The 19,710-nt window shown below is 46.6% G+C and overlaps 1 protein-coding gene across 3 annotated transcripts in view; it reads left to right on the top strand.

Annotated features, from left to right (window-relative positions):
• kcnq1.2 (potassium voltage-gated channel, KQT-like subfamily, member 1.2) overlaps positions 1-19,710 on the top strand; it is a 184,145-nt gene that overhangs the window by 120,596 nt on the left and 43,839 nt on the right. For all 3 annotated transcript variants that reach the window (XM_078416718.1, XM_078416720.1, XM_078416719.1), the window contains one exon: positions 18,270-18,345. In XM_078416718.1, coding sequence (XP_078272844.1) covers positions 18,270-18,345 — 76 coding nt within the window. The remainder of the gene's footprint in view (positions 1-18,269; positions 18,346-19,710) is intronic.

A 19,710-nucleotide genomic window follows, 5' to 3' on the forward strand; every position in this document is an offset into this window, starting at 1 on the left:
TGAGGATCCTCAGGAAGTGGAGTCTCTGCTGTGCCTTCTTTACTGTGGTGATGGTGTTGGTAGACCAGGTGAGATCCTCTGCGATGTGCGTACCCAGGAACCTGAAAGCTGGTACCCTTTCCACGCAGACCCCATTGATGTAGAGTGGGTCGTAATCTCCACTGGTTTTTCTAAAGTCAATTATAAGTTCCTTTGTTTTGGAGGAGTTCAGGACCAGATTGTTCACTGAACACCATGCTGCCAGCCTTTGGATTTCATCCCTATAGGCTGTCTCATCTCCTTCTGAGATAAGTCCAACCACAGTCGTGTCATCCGCGAACTTGATGATGGTGTTGGTGGGATGGGTGGGGGCGCAGTCGTGAGTGTAGAGGGAGTAAAGGATGGGGCTCAACACACAGCCCTGTGGTGAGCCGGTGCTCAGTGTAATGGTGGAGGAGAGGTGAGGGCCTATTTTGACTGTCTGGGGGCGGTTGGTCAGGAAGTCCTTGATCCATTTGCAGATGGTTAGGGAAAATCCAAGGTCGGAAAGTTTGGTGACCAGTCTGCTCGGGATGACCGTGTTAAAGGCAGAGCTGAAGTCGAGAAAGAGCATCCTCACATAGCTCCCCTGGTGTTCAAGGTGGGTCAGTGCAGTGTGAAGAGCAGTGTCGATGGCATCCCCTGTAGACCTATTTGCTCTGTAGGCAAACTGGTATGGGTCGAAGGTGGGTGGGAGGCTGGCTTTGATGTGCTGCAGGACCAGTCTCTCGAAGCACTTTGTGATGACCGGTGTGAGTGCTACCGGACGGTAGTCGTTAAGACCGCTGATGACAGGCTTTTTCGGCAGTGGGATGATTATGGCGGACTTCAGGCAGGGAGGGATGGTGGATTTTAAAAGGGACAGGTTGAAGATTTTTGTGAAGACCTCAGATAATTGGTCTGCACATTCCCTCAGCACTCTGCCCGTCACACCATCGGGGCCTGCAGCTTTCCTGGGATTCACTGCTCTGAGCACTCGCTTAACGTCATACTCCTGCACAGTGAAGGTGTTGCTCTCAGGTGCTGGAGAGGGTGTAATGTCTGCCACTGTAGCTTTCACCTCGAAACGAGCAAAGAAACAGTTAAGTTCCTCAGCCAACGAGGCGTCGCCGTCGGCAGTCGTGCGGTTGCTGGTCTTGTAATTGGTGATGTGCTGGATGCCTTGCCATACCCGCCGTGGGTCATTGTTGGAAAAGTGGTCCTCAATCTTCCTCTTGTAGGACGCTTTGGCATCCTTGATGCCTCTCTTCAGGTTGGTTCTAGCAGCACTGTATAGAGCTCTGTCACTAGACCTGAAGGCGGTGTTACGGTCCTTGAGGAGAGACCTGACATCCTTTGTCATCCAGGGTTTTTGATTGGGGTACAACCGGATGCGTTTGTCGACGGTGACATTGTCAACGCAGTTTTTGATGTAGCAAAGTACAGTTGATGTGTACTCCAAGTCCTGATCCTCAAAAATATCCCAGTTGGTCCTTTCGAAGCAATCCTGCAGCTGCGAGGAAGCTCCTTCAGGCCATGTCTTCACAGTCTTTATGGTGACTGGAGCTTTCCTCCTGAGTGGGGTGTATGCTGGGGTTAGGAATATGGACAGGTGATCTGACTGCCCCAGGTGTGGTAGTGGTGCTGACCTGAACCCCTTCTTAATATTTGAGTAAACCTTGTCTAGTGTGTTTTTCCCCCTGGTAGCACATCTTATGTGTTGTTCAAGTTTCGGGAGAACTGACTTTAGGTCTGCATGGTTGAAGTCCCCGGCTATGATGTGGGCTGCTTCTGGATATGTGCTCTGTTGTGAGTTTATTGCACCTAGCAGGTAGCCTAAAGCTGTGCTAGCGTTAGCATTCGGTGGGATGTAGACTGCTGTTACTATAACCCCTGTAAATTCGCGAGGAAGGTAAAAAGGCCTGCATTTAACTGTTAGGGACTCCAGATCAGGAGAAATAATAGCATCTAATTTGCTGTTGCATAGAAATTTGCTTACAATACCAAGCATATATTTTGCATGTTAAGGGCATTAGCTGAACTTTTCCTCGGCCCCTCCTCGATTTGCACCCATTCCTTCCTTTACCCGCCCCGTCACCTTCTACCTTTCTTCCTTCCTCAGGCTTCACATTAGTCACCTCATCTCACACTTTTTGTATCTGGCCTTTGGCCAATTATTTCCCCCCCACTCACCTGTATTCACCTGTCACCTGTGATAGACACAGAGTGAATTGAATACATTTTATTAGCCAAGTATGTTTTCATACAAGGAATGTGCCTTGGTGCTTTGCTCGCAAGTAACAACGCGACATACTGTAAACAATTAAGAAAACATAACTTAAACATGTGAAGAATGAAATAAAATACCAGAGCAAAAGGAGGCTACAGACTTTTGGTTGTTGGGTCGAGCTACTGCTCGTGGAAACAAAGTTGTTTTTATGTCTGGCTGTGGCTGCTTTGACAGTCCAGAGTCGCCTTCCAGAGGGAAGTGCTTCAAAGAGTTTGTGGCCAGGGTGAGAGGGGTCAGAGATGATCTTGCCCGCTCGCTTCCTGCCCCTTGCAGTGTACAGTTCGTCAAGTAGAGTGGTGGAGTAACTCAGCGGGTCAGGCAGCATCTCGGGAGAAAAAGGATCTCCAGAGATGCTGCCCAAGCCGCTGAGTTACTCCAGCAAGCACTCTGTGTCTCTGTTAGGTATATACCAGCATCTGCAGTTGCCTTTATTCTGCCCTCTTCTCTCTCCTCCCCCCCCCGCACCACAATCAGTCCAAAGAAGGGCCCTGACCCAAAACGTTGGCTTTCCATCTTCTCCATCACTTTGTCTTTTATTGTGTAAACCAACATCTGCGGTTCTATGTGTCTGTAAAATAACAAGCCACTTGCTTGTTGCAGATCTATGGATTCCATGTGGAATTTAAGGTACAAATTTAGGTGGCACTGTTTCAACTGTTCTGAGAGACACAGCAAGGAAACAGGCCCTTCAGCCCAACAAGTCCCTGCTGACCATCGATCACCCATTCACACTAGTTCTGTTCACCTACTTTTGCATCCACATCCGATACACTAGGAGCAATTTTACAGAGGCCAAATTAACCTGCGAACCTGCACGACTTTTGGGATGTGGGAGGAAACCAGAGCACCCGGAGGAAACTCACGCAGAATCAGGGAGAACGTGCAAACTCCATGTCGACAGCAGCTCGGGCCAATATTGAACCTGGGTCTCTGGCATTGTGAGGCAGTGGCACCACCACTGTGCTGCTCTGTTATTTTGTGTTTGGTCCAGAAAAAGTTAAAGCTGTGTCCTGCAACTTTTATTTTAAGGAGGAAGGGGCGAAGTTGAAAGGAGATGCTTGTGACAGGTTTTGTGTTACGTAAAGGCTGGTGGGGGCCTGGAACACGCTGCCAGGGGTGGGGGTGGGGGTGGGGGTGGGGGCTGGAACACGCTGCCAGGGGTGGGGGTGGGGGTGGGGGCTGGAACGTGCTGCCAGGGGTGGGGGTGGGGCCTGGAACGTGCTGCCAGGGGTGGGGGTGGGGGCCTGGAACGTGCTGCCAGGGGTGGGGGTGGGGGTGGGGGCTGGAACGTGCTGCCAGGGGTGGGGGTGGGGGCTGGAACGTGCTGCCAGGGTTGGGGGTGGGGGCCTGGAACGTGCTGCCAGGGGTGGGGGTGGGGGCCTGGAACGTGCTGCCAGGGGTGGGTGTGGGGGTGGGGGCTGGAACGTGCTGCCAGGGGTGGGGGTGGGGGTGGGGGTGGGTGCTGGAACGTGCTGCCAGGGGTGGGGGTGGGGGTGGGGGCTGGAACGTGCTGCCAGGGGTGGGGGTGGGGCCTGGAACGTGCTGCCAGGGGTGGGGGTGGGGCCTGGAACGTGCTGCCAGGGGTGGGGGTGGGGGTGGGGGCCTGGAACGTGCTGCCAGGGGTGGGGGTGGGGGTGGGGGCTGGAACGTGCTGCCAGGGGCGGGGGTGGGGGTGGGGGCTGGAACGTGCTGCCAGGGGTGGGGGTGGGGGCTGGAACGTGCTGCCAGGGGTGGGGGTGGGTGTGGGGGCTGGAACGTGCTGCCAGGGGTGGGGGTGGGGGCCTGGAACATGCTGCCAGGGGTGGGGGTGGGGGGGGGGCTGGAACATGCTGCCAGGGGTGGGGGTGGGGGTGGGGGGTGGAACATGCTGCCAGGGGTGGGGGTGGGGGTGGGGGCTGGAACGTGCTGCCAGGGGTGGGGGTGGGGGTGGGGGCCTGGAACGTACTGCCAGGGGTGGGGGCCTGGAACGTGCTGCCAGGGGTGGGGGTGGGGGTGGGGGCCTGGAACGTGCCGCCAGGGGTGGGGGTGGGGGTGGGGGCTGGAACACGCTGCCAGGGGTGGGGGTGGGGGTGGGGGCCTGGAACGTACTGCCAGGGGTGGGGGTGGGGGTGGGGGCCTGGAACGTGCCGCCAGGGGTGGGGGTGGGGGTGGGGGCTGGAACACGCTGCCAGGGGTGGGGGTGGGGGTGGGGGCCTGGAACGTACTGCCAGGGGTGGGGGTGGGGGCAGATACCATAGTGTTTAAGTGGCTTTCAGATAGGCTGATGGATATACAGGGATATGGATCATGTGCAGGCAGAGGAGATTAGTTTATCTTGGCGTCATGTTGGGCACAGATATTGTGAGCTGGAGAGCCTGTTCGTGTGCTGCACTGTTCCGAAATCTAGTGATAACTGTTTGAGATTTATCCAAGCTGAGAGCTAATTCCTTCCTTTCTTCCCCACCCATTCATTCCTGTTTCACAGACATGCAATCAGAATATAGATTTATAAAATCAAGATATAAAGATGGTGACCTCCTATTCACCATCACTGATATTAAACATGAGAGAATGTCAATGTTACGCCTGTCCTTTCTGTGACCACTGTTAATTATTCCTGTCTACAGTCTAGTTTCCGATGTAACCTGGACCAAGTTACACTTGAACCTCTTTCTTCCATCTGCTCTATTTCTGCAAGACAAGTTATCATGATCTTGGAGTCTTTCAGGAGGCTTGCTTACAACAGTTGAATACTAGATATTGTAATATTCTGTCCATCCGTTTACCATGATCCTGCTTGGTGCACTTGCCTCAGTGTGTTACTATTTGCTCATATTGTAGATGACCTTCAGCGCAGTGATAGAGGTGCTGCCTCACAGCACCAGACACCCTGATTATGGGAGCTGTCTGTATGGAGTTTGTATGTTCTCTCTGTGATCACGTGGGTTTTCTCCAGATGTTCCGCTTTCCTCCCACACTCCAAAGACGTGCAGGTTTGTAGGTTAATTGGCTTCGGTAAAATTGTAAATTGTCCCTATTATGTAGAATAGTGCAAGTGTATGGGGCTCGGTGGGCCAAAGGGCCTGTTTCCAGGCTCTATCTCTAAAGTCCAAAGAGTCAAGAGAACAAGGAGATATATTTTTGGCTTTGAGAAGTCATTAATACATTTTTTATTAGTTAACTAATAACGATGAAGACAGCTAGATAGAGCTCTTAAGGATAGTGGAGTCAGGGGGTATGGGGAGAAGGCAGGAACAGGGTACTGATTCAGAATGATCAGCCATGATCACATTGAATGGCGGTGCTGGCTCGAAGGGCCAAATGGCCTCCTCCTGTACCTATTGTCTATTGTCTATTGTCAGTGACGTAGGGTCTGAAGAAGGGTTGCAACCCGAAACGTCACCCATTCCTTCTCTCCTAGATGCTGCCTGACCTGCTGAGTTACTCCAGCATTGTGTGATACCTCTGAGACAGCAGTGGCTGTAGATGCTGGAATCTTGTGTAAAACACAGTGCTGGAGGAACTCAGCAAGTCAGGCACCAACTATGAGGGGAATGGACAGACATTTTAGGTCAGGACCCTTCTTTAGACTCTTTATTTCCAACTAGGATCTAAAAAACAAAGACCATAATGTTGACAAAATGTTGCATAACCACATATTTGCAAGGTCACCTATCTTTAATATAGACTTGACGATATATTAAAATGTAGCTTTTTGGCAGTAGTTCAAAAATATTTCTGAGAAGAATTTCAAGCTCTTGAGAAGACAACAGGTTTAAATAGGCTTACATTGTTTTCTTAATTGTTCTTAGCAACGATCTGCCGAACCTCCAAAAATGTAGTAAAACCGATCATTATTTTTGCAGATTAAAAGTAGCCGTGCCTAATATTGAACGATGCAGGTAGACGCTGCTTCTCATAAAGACTGTATACAAATGGTGTATACACACCCAAACACTGTCATAACCATTAACTATGTTGATCAACCTGTTGTATACTTAATTTCCTGCTTTTATTTCAAAATATTCAAGATATAGTCAGAGGGCGGTGAATCTGTGGAATTCTTTGCCACAGAAGGCTGTGGAGGCCAATTCAGTGGATATGTTTAAGGCAGAGATAGATAGATTTTTGATTAGTACGGGATTCAGGGGTTATGGGGCGAAGGCAGGAGAATGGGGTTAGGAGGGAGAGATAGATCAGCCATGATTGAATGGCGGGGTAGATTTGATGGGCCAAATGGCCTAATTCTGCTCCTATCACTTATGACCTTTTCAATACGTGCTTATGGAGTTGGAGAATCAGGATTGAAAATGGTCAACTTGTCATTTCTCATCCAATGGACAGAGAAATCGGAGGGAAAGGTATGGACTCCTGTGATTCATCAAGTAGCACACATAGACTTCACACATTGAGATAAAATTTCTTGGCCAGAGTTTCATTATTGTGGTTGTTTAAAGCAGAATATGTTTTAAAGTTGTCCGAATTGCAGAACCTTCTGTAGTCTGCTTCGGTCCTTCAAAAGTGAGCTTTACGGGAACATTAATGCCCCATTAGGCTATGATAAATTGTTATATTATTAAATATCGATCAATCTCTTTGATTATAAACAATGGAAGATATGTTGCTGTTGAGAATGAAAATGAGAATGAAAATCCTCAAAAACTCATATAAACTGAAAAGCAATTCTGTATTTCACTTTGTACTGTCACTATGCAAATTCCAGTCCTAAACCCGTGAACAATTGTTTAGTTACAGCCAGTGATTATTGCTGTTTCAAAGTGATTATTCACAGGTTCAACTGAAGGTCATTTATGCAACTAAGCTTGAAATTTATTGGCCCCTGGAGTCCTGGTGGTATAAAGATAAAAGATATTGCAAAATGGAGATGCAAGGAGCTGCAGATGCTGGTTTACAAAAAAAAGACATAAAGTGCTGGAGTAACTCGGCGGGTCGGGCAGCATCGCTGGAGAACACGGATAGGAGACGTTTCGAGTCAGGAACCTTCTTCAGGATGATTATAGGAGGGGGCACAAAGCTGGATGAGAGGTGAGGGTGAGACAAAGCCGGGCACGTGACAGGTGGGAGCAGGTGAGGGGGGGGTGAGACAAAGCCGGGCACGTGACAGGTGGGAGCAGGTGAGGGGGGATTTTGTATTGGCAGATAGTTGGACAAAGGCGAGAGATAAAAAGACAAAAAGTAGTGAGATTAGGACAGAGGAGGCATGAAATGTGATGCCAGATGAGTGAATATAGGTGGAAGGAGGACAGGGAGAAGGTAGTGAAACTCAGCATTTGTAGTTAGAGGAACAAATCTGACCTGGGTGTTCATACTCTTGTCTGGAAATTAGATGCCAGACATTTTTCGATGTACACAACTTTGTCATAGAGTCATACAGCGTGGAAGCGACCCTTCGGCCCAACTCGCCCGTGCCGACCAAGATGCTGTTGATGGTGGGGAGAGGTGTACCCAAGACGGACTGGGCTGCATCCAGCACTCTCTGCAGCTTCAGTACACAAACTCATACACTGCATCGTGGGTTGGCTGCCCTCTCCACTTGCACATTTAAAATCACCAAGAAAAAACGACAAATGAATATTGCAATATCTTCAGTTTTAATTAAACATTCTACTTTGTTACAATGGCTAACCTGAAATTTTAAAAATCCACCATTTTTTATTTCTACCAGTTACGAAAACATAAGAAACTGTTTTTTTAATGGTAATTGATGATCTTCCCTGATAACTGTTATAAATTAACTGTCTTTTGTGACATTGTCCAGCTATTTGGATAAATTGCACGACTGATGTGTAAAAACATATCACCAGAATTTTCAAATGGTTTACAGCAAAATATAATTTGTCAAGGGCTTCTGCCGTTTGCAATAAAGGCAGAACTATGATGGAGCTTCAAACAGCAGAGAAGATAATAAAATGCAGAAGCTTTTATCCTCACTGATATGAGTGTAAGACAGGTGCCTGCATTTATAATGTGAAACATTCATAAGACTGAGCCAATTACCAACCCTGGTGTGAGCAAGTCAAATGGACAGAAGTGGTCATTTTTTCTTGGTGTATTTTGTTTTCTCTATCTCAGTGATACACTCGCCCTCTCTTTATTCTTGGCATGGTTTTCTGTGACTTGCCATGACAACATAGCCACAGTACAGGGCTCCATTGCCAAGATTGCTGCTTCACTGACTGCCATGCCAGAGATTGGGAGCCTTTGTTCATGACGTACACCGTCTGTGTTACATTGCTGCCTGGTTTTCATAAGCGAAAAACAGCAGAGATCTTGCAAATGAAAAAGACTTTCAAAGACTAGAGGACATAGCTCTAAGCAGAGAGGGGCAACGTTTAATGGAGATAGGCGGGCCAAGTCTATTTTACACAGAGGGTGATTGATGGCTGCCTGCAATGCACTGCCAGGGGTGATGGTGGAGGCAGATACGATAGTGGCATTTAAGGGGCTTTTAGATAGGCTCTTAGATATGGAATGGAGGGACATGGATCATGTGCAGGCAGTGGAGATTAGTTTAACTTGGCATCATGTTCGCATGGACATTGTGGGCCGAAGGGCCTGTTCGCATGCTATACAATTCTATCAAATGCATCCACTTTGCCTGGTGATACTTTCTCCATGAACAGGATGTAGCCAGGCACCATATTGGCACAGAATGTCTTATTCATCATATGGGCAGTCATCTGAAAGAGCTGTCATCTGTCTTGTGAAACCCAAAGGGACACAGAGTGCTGGAGTAACTCAGCGGGTCAGGCAGCATCTGTGGAGAATATGGATGGGTGACGTTTCACAGAGTGCTGGAGTAACTCAGCGGGTCAGGCAGCATCTGTGGAGAACATGGATAGGTGACGTTTCACAGAGTGCTGGAGTAACTCAGCGGGTCAGGCAGCATCTGTGAACATGGATAGGTGATGTTTCGATTCGAAAGAAGAGTCTTGCCCTGAAATGTCACCCATCCATGTTCTCTATAGAATGCTGTCTGACCCGCTGAGTTACTCCAGCACTTTGTGCCCTTTTGTGTATTAACCAGCATCTGGAGTTCTTTGTTTCTATGTTTTATAAAACCCAGTCAGAAGAATGATCAGAAGACGCAGCCCATGCAAGTTATCCAGAGATGCTGCCTTTCCATCTATCAATCTTTTGTAAAGAATGCTAACTAAAACCGAGATATTTATGAGAATAAGCATGCACTGGTTAGTTAAAGTCTGGCAGGGGAGGCGATGGATGTGAGCTTGTGAAGTGCACAGCACGGTTAGCAGATCAGACGCATTTCAATGTGCCCGGGGCTACATCAGACGTCAACATTCTGCCCTTTGCCACACACACCACACTGCATCTTCTGCTGAGGCAGCAGATTCAGACAGAAGCTACACAGCTCAAATTAATGGCATCTAATTCAGTGCACTTTGGTTTGCTGGCCCAGATCGCATTCAGTATCCTGCTTACCCAGCGATGTACAGTAGTTGGAATTTGTCAGGAACCACGCCAAGGAATGATGTGAGAGGCGTCAGCCTGATTAAGTCAGTGCACGTGCCTGCTGCCGAGATGCTGGCTTTCATCAGCCGGGCCTGCATTTCTGGTGATAAATGGCTTACAAAATGCCTGCGTAAGACATTATAGACACCGTCCTTTATAAAGGCAACCCCTTCCATCGTGACAGCAAGTTGGTTTCTCACAATAAACTCTGCAGTGAATTTTAGGAATTAGTATTTTTTGCTGAAATAAAACAATGGAATAATCTAAAAATAAAAATGGCGTTGATTCACAGTGAGAATAACATTTGCTTTACCAACCTTTGAAGACTTATATAGAGTATTAGAAAATAACTGCAGATGCTGGTACAAATCGATTTATTCACAAAATGCTTAAGTAACTCAGCAGGTCAGGCAGCATCTCGGGAGAAAAGGAATGGGTGACGTTTCGGGTCGAGACCCTTCTTCAGTCTGAAGAAGGGTCTCGACCCGAAACGTCACCCATTCCTTCTCTCCCGAGATGCTGCCTGACCTGCTGAGTTACTCCAGCATTTTGTGAATATATAGAGTATTGTCAGTTTTTCAGGTGAATCATAACAAACTAATAAATAAATGTAGGTAGTACATACCCAGGATGTTGCAAATATCTTTTTTAAATGCGATTACGTTAAAATGGAAACAAGCACAAAGTCCAATGTTATTGCAGTTGGCTGATGAATAATCAAGCTAGCGGTCTTCTTGGATACATTCTGAGGATGGAACATTACCCAGCTGACTGGGGAACCCCTTGCTACCTATTCAAATACCACCACCAGATCATTTTACCAAAGGGAAAAAAACTCTGTTTTTTTTGGGATGAACCGTGTCAAAAAAATGTTGAAATGTTTTTTCAATTTTGTTTCAATATTACAAAAAGGTTGCTAAAGTTGAAAAAATAAAACTTATGAATTAAATTAGGCGGTTACATGTCAAAAAAATAGTGAAACTGGATTTTCAATTTTGTTTTAATATTACAAAATGATTACTGAAGTTTAAAAAATAAAACCGAGCGGTCAGTATCATATGAGCGATGAGCTGCTCTATAGGATGGCGATCCACCATGGACGCCAACAGCAAGGACCAACTTGCAAACTGGGACGCAAGGTCATGCAGTAAGTGCTCGGAGCAGACTTAGGCCATTTGGCCCATCAAGTCTACTCTGCCATTCAATCATGGCTGGTCTATCTTTCCCTCTCCACTCCATTCTCCTGCCTTCGCCCCATAAACCCTAATCAAGTAAATCTACAAAAAGGCACTGCAGTAAAAACCAATAAACCAACAGTGGGTCAGGCAGCATCTGTGGAGGGAAATGGACAGACAGCATTTCAGACTAGGACACTTCTTCATACTTCCAGGATGCCTGAGCCGCTGAGTTCCTCCAGCACTTAGTTTTTGTGCTCAAGATTCCAGCATCTGCAGTTCCTTGTGACTCCAAAGAGGAAAAAACAGTTAAGGTTTCAGTTTAACATCTCCATAAAAAAGGACAATGGAGTTCAACTTCAACTTGACTCATGGATCAATCGGCTTGCACATCCCATCTGGTTGAAACACATTCTGTATGATCAACAAAAGAGTCATTTAACCCCGTGTCTCGGAGAGTCAGGATCGTAGTCAGGATGGAACCCGGGTCCCTGGCGCCGCCGCTGTAAGGCAGCACAAGGGAAGAAAACTGCAGATGCTGGTTTAAATCGAAGGTAGACACAAAATGCTGGAGCAACTCAGCAGGTCAGGCAGTATCTCTGGAGAGAAGGAATGGGTGATGTTTTGGGTCGAGACCCATAGTCATGGGAGTCTTTGTCGCTGAGCAAAGAAGATAGAATTAACCAAATCCATTCTCCCATTGGGAAATGAGCCAGTAGTTTAGCAGACATTAATCTATGCATTACTGATCAGATTGTATTTTATATCTTCATGAAGTGATGTTCAGAGGGACTGAGAGTGTGGTGGGGGCCACGAAATGATGGTGGGGTCTCAAGGTGGCGGTTGGGGTATTTCGGCCCTGTGCGCGCCCTGCCCTCTCCTCTCCTCGCCAGCTCTCCCCTCCCCCCTCCCCTCCCCTCCCCCCTCCCCTCTCCCCTCCCCTCCCCTGCACTTCATCACCACATCACTATCTAGGGCAGGGGAGGGGAGGGGGAGGGGAGGGGAGGGGAGGGGAGGGGAGGGGGAGGGGAGGGGAGGGGGAGGGGAGGGGAAGGGAGGGGGGGGCTGGCGAGGAGAGGGCAGGGCCGCACAGGGCCGAAAGACCCCAACCGCCATCTTGAGACCCCACCATCATTTTGAGGCCCCCACCACACTCTCAGTCCCTCTGATCATCACTTCAGTAAGATATAAAATACAATCTAATCAGTAATGCATAGATTAATGTCTGCTAAACTACTGGCTCATTTCCCAATGGGAGAATGGATTTGGTTAATTCTATCTTCCCCTCCCCCCTCCCCTCCCCTCCTCTGCCCTAGATAGTGATGTGGTGATGAAGTGCTGCCTTTGCATGCAGGTGTACTTGAAGGAGGGTGTATGTGTACAGCACTACTTTATCCCAATGAGTCCTGCCCCACCCTTTAACCTTTTCTCAAGTGTCAGAGAAAATTGTCTCCCATCAAAATAGAAAGTGCGTTGAAATAGAGATATGTGATTGTTGTTTTTCCTGACAACTCTTGCGTGTGGCCGACCCTCTGAGATGTGTGTTGGTTTGTTATCTGCTGCCACCAGTTTAATCCAGAAATAAATGGGTTGAAATGTAAATCAAAATCTTAAGTATTTAAGGTTCAAATTTGACCCATTATCTTCATAAGTTACTCCCACAATTTGAATTTTAGAAAAGATTCTGTACTTGTTAAATGTATTGTTTAAAGCTTTGAAATTATGTTAAATGTTCAATTACTCATAAAAATGAGTTCCAATAGATATACTGCTCCAGTTCTTGGCATAGTTGATGATTTCTGTGACTACTTTTACTGCTCCCTGCTCTTGAGCTGTACGTGACTCTGTCATTGAATCAATGGGCTTTGTCATTCAACAGAGTGCACAGTCAGCACTTTTGAGTGGAAGGCCATGAAACAAAGCATTCAAGCAGGGAGAATGAACCGCAACCCATAACTGCATTACCAAGGTCACGCTGCTCAAGGTCTCAAAAGCATGGTTCCTAGTTTGCACTAATTATCAGTCAGCTTATCATTTGTAATTATGAAACTGTACTACAGAACCAAAAATAATCTGAATATCGCCATTAGCCAGGCATATTATACACAGTTCAGACATCAGCTGCTGAGTAATCCCTCACATTGTTGAAATATCAACAGTAGTCCCGGGTAATTTGAGTTGCTGTCAAAGTGAAATAAATGGCCCTTTCTTTAACACGTCTGATCCTCCTAAATAGTTCAGAATCCTATTACTAAATTAATTGTAAATCCGTGCCCAGTGTTATTTGTGCCAGAATGTGTGATTGTAAAGATAACAAATTCTTACTCAATGATTCCATTGCCCTTTTGAAAGGAGCCAACAATATTGCAGACATCTTTTTCACCTTTAGATGCACAAAGCAGTGTTTAACGATAAACCTCCCTGCACTCTCACAAGCAATACCCAACTCTGCAGTGACTCTGATCTTGTCATCAGTGTCCAACCACTGGTTTGCCATTTATTTGAAATTTGCCTCGATTCCATATTTGCTAAATGTACCCGTTAAGGTTTGATAAATGTCCAACTACTCATAAGAGAGTCAAGAGCGTTTATTGTCACATGTACCAAAAACAAGACGATAAATTCTTCCTTGCAGCAACATAACAGTCTGTAAACATAGTACACAGAGCTAACATAATAAACAAAACAAAATGTGATAAATTAAAACCCCATTATTAGCGTTTAAAAAAAGCCTGATGTCCTTTAACAACCAAGACAGTTTGTGGTTTAGTTGGTTGTGTGGTGTTCAAGAGCTAATGGTTGCTGGGAAGAAGCTGCTCCTGAACCTGGAGGTCACGGTTTTCAGGCTCCTGTACCTTCTTCTCGATGGTAGGAGTGAAATGAGAGTGTGGCCAGGGTGGTGTGGGTGAGTGAGAGTGTGGCCAGGGTGGTGTGGGTCAATGAGAGTGTGGCCAGGGTGGTGTGGGTCAGTGAGAGTGTGGCCAGGGTGGTGTGGGTCAGTGAGAGTGTGGCCAGGGTGGTGTGGGTCTCTGATGATGCTGGCTATCTTTTTTAGGCAGCGCCTCCTGTAGATCCCTTTGATGGTGGGGAGATCGGTGCCCGAGATGGACCGGGCAGTGATTACCACTGAAGAAGGGTCTCGACCCGAAACGTCACCCATTCCTTCTCTCCAAAGATGCTGCCTGGCCCGCTGAGTTACTCCAGCAATTTGTGATACCACTTTTGATAATCTCCCTCCTTCATGGGTGTTTGGGTTGGTGAACCAGGCCGTGATGCTTCCAACCAGTCAGCATGCTTTTACTGTATACCTGTAAACGTGCAATCAGATATTTCATAAGGTCCCGCACGGGAGATTGGTGACCAAAATTAGAGCACATGGTATTGGGGGTAGGGTGTTGACATGGATAGAAAATTGGTTGGCAGACAGGAAGCAAAGAGTAGGAGTAAACGGGTCCTTTTCAGAATGGCAGGCAGTGGTGAGTGGAGTGCCGCAAGGCTCGGTGTTGGGGCCGCAACTGTTTACCATATATATTAATGATTTGGTAGATGGGAATTAGAAGCAACACTAGCAAGTTTGTGGATGACACAAAGCTGGGTGGCAGTGTAAACTGTGAAGAGGATGTTAGGAGGTTGCAGGGTGACCTGGACAGGTTGAGTGAGTGGGCAGATGCGTGGAAGATGCAGTATAATATAGATAAATGTGAGGTTATCCACTTTGGCGGCAGAAATAAGGAGGCAGATTATTATCTCAATGGTGTCAGGTTAGATAAGGGGGAAGTGCAGCGAGACCTGGGTGTCCTTGTACACCAGTCACTGAAAGTTGGCGTGCAGGTACAGCAGGCAGTGAAGAAAGCTAATGGAATGTCGGCCTTCATAACAAGAGGATTTCAGTATCGGATTAAAGAGGTTCTTCTGCAGTTGTATAGGGCCCTGGTAAGACCACATCTGGAGTATTGTGTACAGTTTTGGTCTCCTAATTTGAGGAAGGACATCCTTGTAATTGAGGCAATGCAGCGTAGGTTCATGAGATTGATCCCTGGGATGGCGGGACTGTCATATGAGGAAAGATTGAAAAGACTAGGCTTGTATTCACTGGAGTTTAGACGGATGAGAGGGGATCTTATAGAAACATATAAAATTATAAAAGGACTGGACAAGCTTGATGCAGGAAAAATGTTCCCAATGTTGGGCGAGTCCAGAACCAGGGTCCTCAGTCTTAGAATAAAGGGGAGGCCATTTAAAACTGAGGTGAGAAAAAACTTTTTCACCCAGAGAGTTGTGAAATTGTGGAATTCTCTGCCACAGAGGGCAGTGGAAGCCAAATCACTGGATGGATTTAAGAGAGAGTTAGATAGAGCTTTCGAGGCTAGTGGAATCAAGGGATATGGGGAGAAGGCAGGCACGGGGTATTGATTGTGGACATTCAGCCATGATCACAATGAATGGCGGTGCTGGCTCGAAGGGTCGAATGGCCTCCTCCTGCACCTATTTTCTATGTTTCTATATACTTCTTCAGTTACTGGAATAGTTGATGATTACTTTGTCGACTTCTGCTATTACTCTATGGAAAATGTCTGACCTCTTACTGCCTAAATGTATTTTCAAACTTTAGGAGGGTTGAGGTTTATGGTTATTATTGACACAGTGAAAAGCTTTGTTTTGCATGCTATCCAATCAATCAGATGAGATAATACTATACATAAATACAATCAAGCCAAACTCAGGGGTACAATAGACAGAGCAAACGGGAAGATACAGAGTGCAAAATATAGGTCTCAGCATGGTAGCGCATCAGTTCCAGAGGCAAAGTCCAATGTCTGCAATGGGGTAGAGGTGAATCAGACAGTGCCCCAGCTTATGGAAGGGCCGTTCAGAAGCCTGATAACAGAGGGGAAGAAGCTGTTCCTGAGTCTGGTGGTGCGCGCTTTCAAGCTTCTGTACCTTCTGCTGGACGGAAGCCGGGACAAAACAGGAATAACGAGGGTGAGACATGTGTTTGATTACATGAACTCCTTTGCCGAGGCAGGGTGAAATGCAGATGGAGTTAATGGTGAGGAGTGTGGTGTGTGGGATGGACTGGGCTACATCTACAATGGTGGGGAGTGTGGTGTGTGTGATGGTCCATGCTGAATCCCAGCTCACCGGCCATGTTGCTCTCTTTCCCCTCTCTCTCTCCCGCTCTATCGTTGCAAGGTTTTCTCGCTGAGATGCCCAGTAGCTTTGCTTGTGACCTACTCTAAGAGATACGTTACCGTTACCACACTGTGCTCGGTTTCCTCCCCTTCGCTCCAACTATTGCACTTGAGTTTGGACTGATTGTATCAATGTGTGGTATATCTGATCAGATTGGATAGCATGCGAAAAAACGCTTTTCAATGTAGCTCAGTGCATGTGTCAACAATAAATTTCAAAGAGAGGTCGAGCGTGGAAACAGCGAATATGAAATAGTTGGGGGACAATGTTGCAGTAAAGCTCATAATTTGAATTACAGTTTGCCTGTGCTCCTGCAACCTTCAGTATTCAATAAACACTTAAAAACTATTGGTGTCTATAACAAAAGTTAATGCATCCACTAATCTGTCTAATCTACTTTTCTCCCTTGCAGTTAACACCTGTTACTACTTAAACCTCAGCCGTTTCCTTTAAGCTTTTAGAAAATGTGTAGAATCACTCTGCAGGTGTCAGGGGGTGGAGTCACACTTAAGATAGAATTTGAGACCTTCCTGGCAATACATTTCCCAATAAACCAAGTTGAAACCTGTAACATGGGAAGATTAAGACATTCATTCAGCTACTGACTTTAAACCATTTGACCTCCAACAGTTCTTTCTTTTTCTCACTCCCCCAACGTTGCAAACAGTTGATAAATTGCTGTTCTGTTTAACAAAAGCAGATGCTTGGAACACATTTGGCTGCCTCTTAGTTCTTGCGTGCAGCGGTGAGAATGTATGGTGCTCTGAGTGAGAGAGACGTTAACTCCTGCTCCTGATTAGCAGATCCTGGTAATGTTCCCACCTGTAGCCTGCAAGGATGAGTGAACCACTAGAGTTTGGAGATCCACCAATGTCATACCGCTGGGGTGTAAGCTACTCAAGTGGAATATGAGGTGCTATTCCTCCAGTTTGCATGGTCCTCACTCTGGCAATGGAGGGGTCCCAGGACAGAAAGGTCAGTGTGGGAATGGGATGGGGAGTTAAAATGGTTAGCAACCAGGAGATCCAGCAGGCCTTGGCAAACAGAGTGCAAGTGTTCGGCAAAATGGTCGCCTAGTCAACATTGGTCTCACCTATGCACAGGAGGCCACCTCAGGAACATTGGATGAAGTAGATGAGGTTGGAGGAGGTGCACGTGAACCTCCGTCTCATCTAGAAGGACTGCTGGGGTCCCTGGATGGAGGTGGGGAAGGAGGTGTAGGGACAGGTGTTACATCTTGCAGGGGAAAGAACCTGGGGAGGGGAGACAGGGTCAGTGGGTGGTGAGGGATGAGTGGACCAAGGCGTTGTTAAAGAGAGTGGTCTCTGGGAGATGGTAGTGGCTCAGCTGAAGGGAACAGAAGCTTTGGCATTTACACTTTCCGAAAAGAAGATAACTCCTGGGAGGTGTCCTGGAAGAGAATTAACGGAGAGATGACCCCAACTCTACCCGACTACAAAAAAACAATCTTAAAATTACATCACTGGTTCTCAAATTACCTCGACAGTAACTGCCTCAGGTGTGTTTTTTGTCACCTGCTCGGGAAATCAGATTAAAATGGAGTTTAGCGTGATCAGGTAAATGTCAGCCTGTCTCCACTGGGCGTATAGGATTACAATCATCCTTTATGAGTTCCATGTTCGATCCCATTGCCCTTTAGTTCCACACCTGGGGAAAAGCTACATTCCAATCAAAAGGTTGAATCATGTCTATATTGGATAGGATCAGACACTTTGAGACGTTGTTTGTGACACTTCAAGTCAAATAAATCCCAGCTAAACAAACAGAATGAAAAATGCATTTGGAGATAAGTCTATTCCAGCTTGTCACTTAAGACCAAGGGGGGAATGTGTGGAGAAGCCCTGCAGTAATAACTCCACTGTGAAAAACAATTGGTGGCGGAGATTAGAGACGAGTTATCCTCGTGGATTGATTAGACTTTAGTCTGATCTGATTCTTGGTCTAGTCTCGAGCTAGTTTGATTCTTGCCACCTCCATTGCCTACGGAGCCTGATGAATCGTAGCTAAATCTAACTGCCTTCATTTTGCTGTCTATTGCAAAACTGAGCATGTATCATCCTGTCTACATGATTGAGTTCAGTTACATTACGGTTTATTCCTAACTCCCCATTGTCTTTCAGATTAACAGAAGCACACAGGGCTGCTGTGAAAGTTATTCGGCGGATGCAGTATTTTGTTGCCAGGAGAAATTTTCAGGTGAGAAATAAGAATCAATTAGATCAAGTTGAAATGTTATCAATGTTCCGGACAATTCTAAAGAAAAGGAAATATAGGCAACTTGCATTTTACACGGGAGAGGGAGAATTACCTGCTTGAAAAGTGGCGCGTAATTCACAAACACGTAAATTAAACAGATAAGTGACTATGTTATCGGCAGTAAATTTGAAAGCTTTATACCCAAAATACCAATAGGTAAACCAAGCTTTGGTATTGAAGGAATAAACGTATTCATTCAAAAACGTATAAATCAAACACGCGTAAAACACCAGGTGCCTGCACTTGTGCTGGTGGAAATGTCTGAATTTCAGCTCACATTTGTTCTATCAGAGACGAGATGATATTATTAAAAATTCTTGATTGGAGATACCAGTGATATTTCAGCTATGGGTTGGAAGGTAGTGTATCATTCACCTCTAGGTTTTGTCACTTACTGCACCCATCTCCTAATCCACCCCCCCCCCCCCCTCACCTGTATCCACCTTGGCCTTGCCAGGCTTTCTCCCACCCCCCTACCTCATCCCACACCTGAGAGAAACAAATAGGTGCTCAGAAATTCAATCGCGGAATGACATTTTTAGCCATTCATTATGAAAATTAAAATATGAATGGAGGCGTAGATAGGGTAGACAGTCAGAACCTTTTCCGAGTGAGGAAATATCAAGGAATAAAGGGCATGGCCTTAAGGTGCAAGGGACAAAGTTTAAAGATGTGCCATTTAAGAGGCTTTTACATGGGTACTGCAGGCAGATTAGATTCATTTCACTTGTGGTCATGTCCATTATGGACCAAAGATGCTGTTCCTGTGCTATTTATGTGTGACCTCACTGTACACAAATTGGCAACTGCATTTTACTGCATTATAATCGCATCACGCAATAAAATAGCAAAATGTGCAGGCACAGTGATGCAGGGCAGCATCGTGGTGCAGCTGGCAGGTGCAGTTCGGTTTCAATGCTGTCTCGGGTGCTGTCTGCGTGGAGTTTGCACGTTCCCCCTGTGACTGTGTGGGTTTCCACCGGGCGCCCAGGCTCCTCCCATGTCCAAACGACGTGTGGGTTTGTAGGTCAATTGTCCCTCTGTAAATTGCCCCTGGTGTGTGGGAGTGGGATAACATAGACCTAGTGTTGACGGGGTGTTGAATGGTCAGTGTGGACTCGGTGGGCCGAGAGGCCTGTTTCCATGCTGCATCTCTAAACTACACCACCTCTGATGAATAATTACGATTGTCAATACCCTGGAATGCCAGCGAAAGATGCTGCACAGCTCACCTGTTTATGGACCCTCGCAATTAAAATAATCTTCCACAATATGTACACATGTATTTATTTTGCTGCAACTTGC

The sequence above is a fragment of the Rhinoraja longicauda genome, chromosome 20, assembly GCF_053455715.1.
Source record: "Rhinoraja longicauda isolate Sanriku21f chromosome 20, sRhiLon1.1, whole genome shotgun sequence".
Classification (NCBI taxonomy): Eukaryota; Metazoa; Chordata; class Chondrichthyes; order Rajiformes; family Arhynchobatidae; genus Rhinoraja; species Rhinoraja longicauda.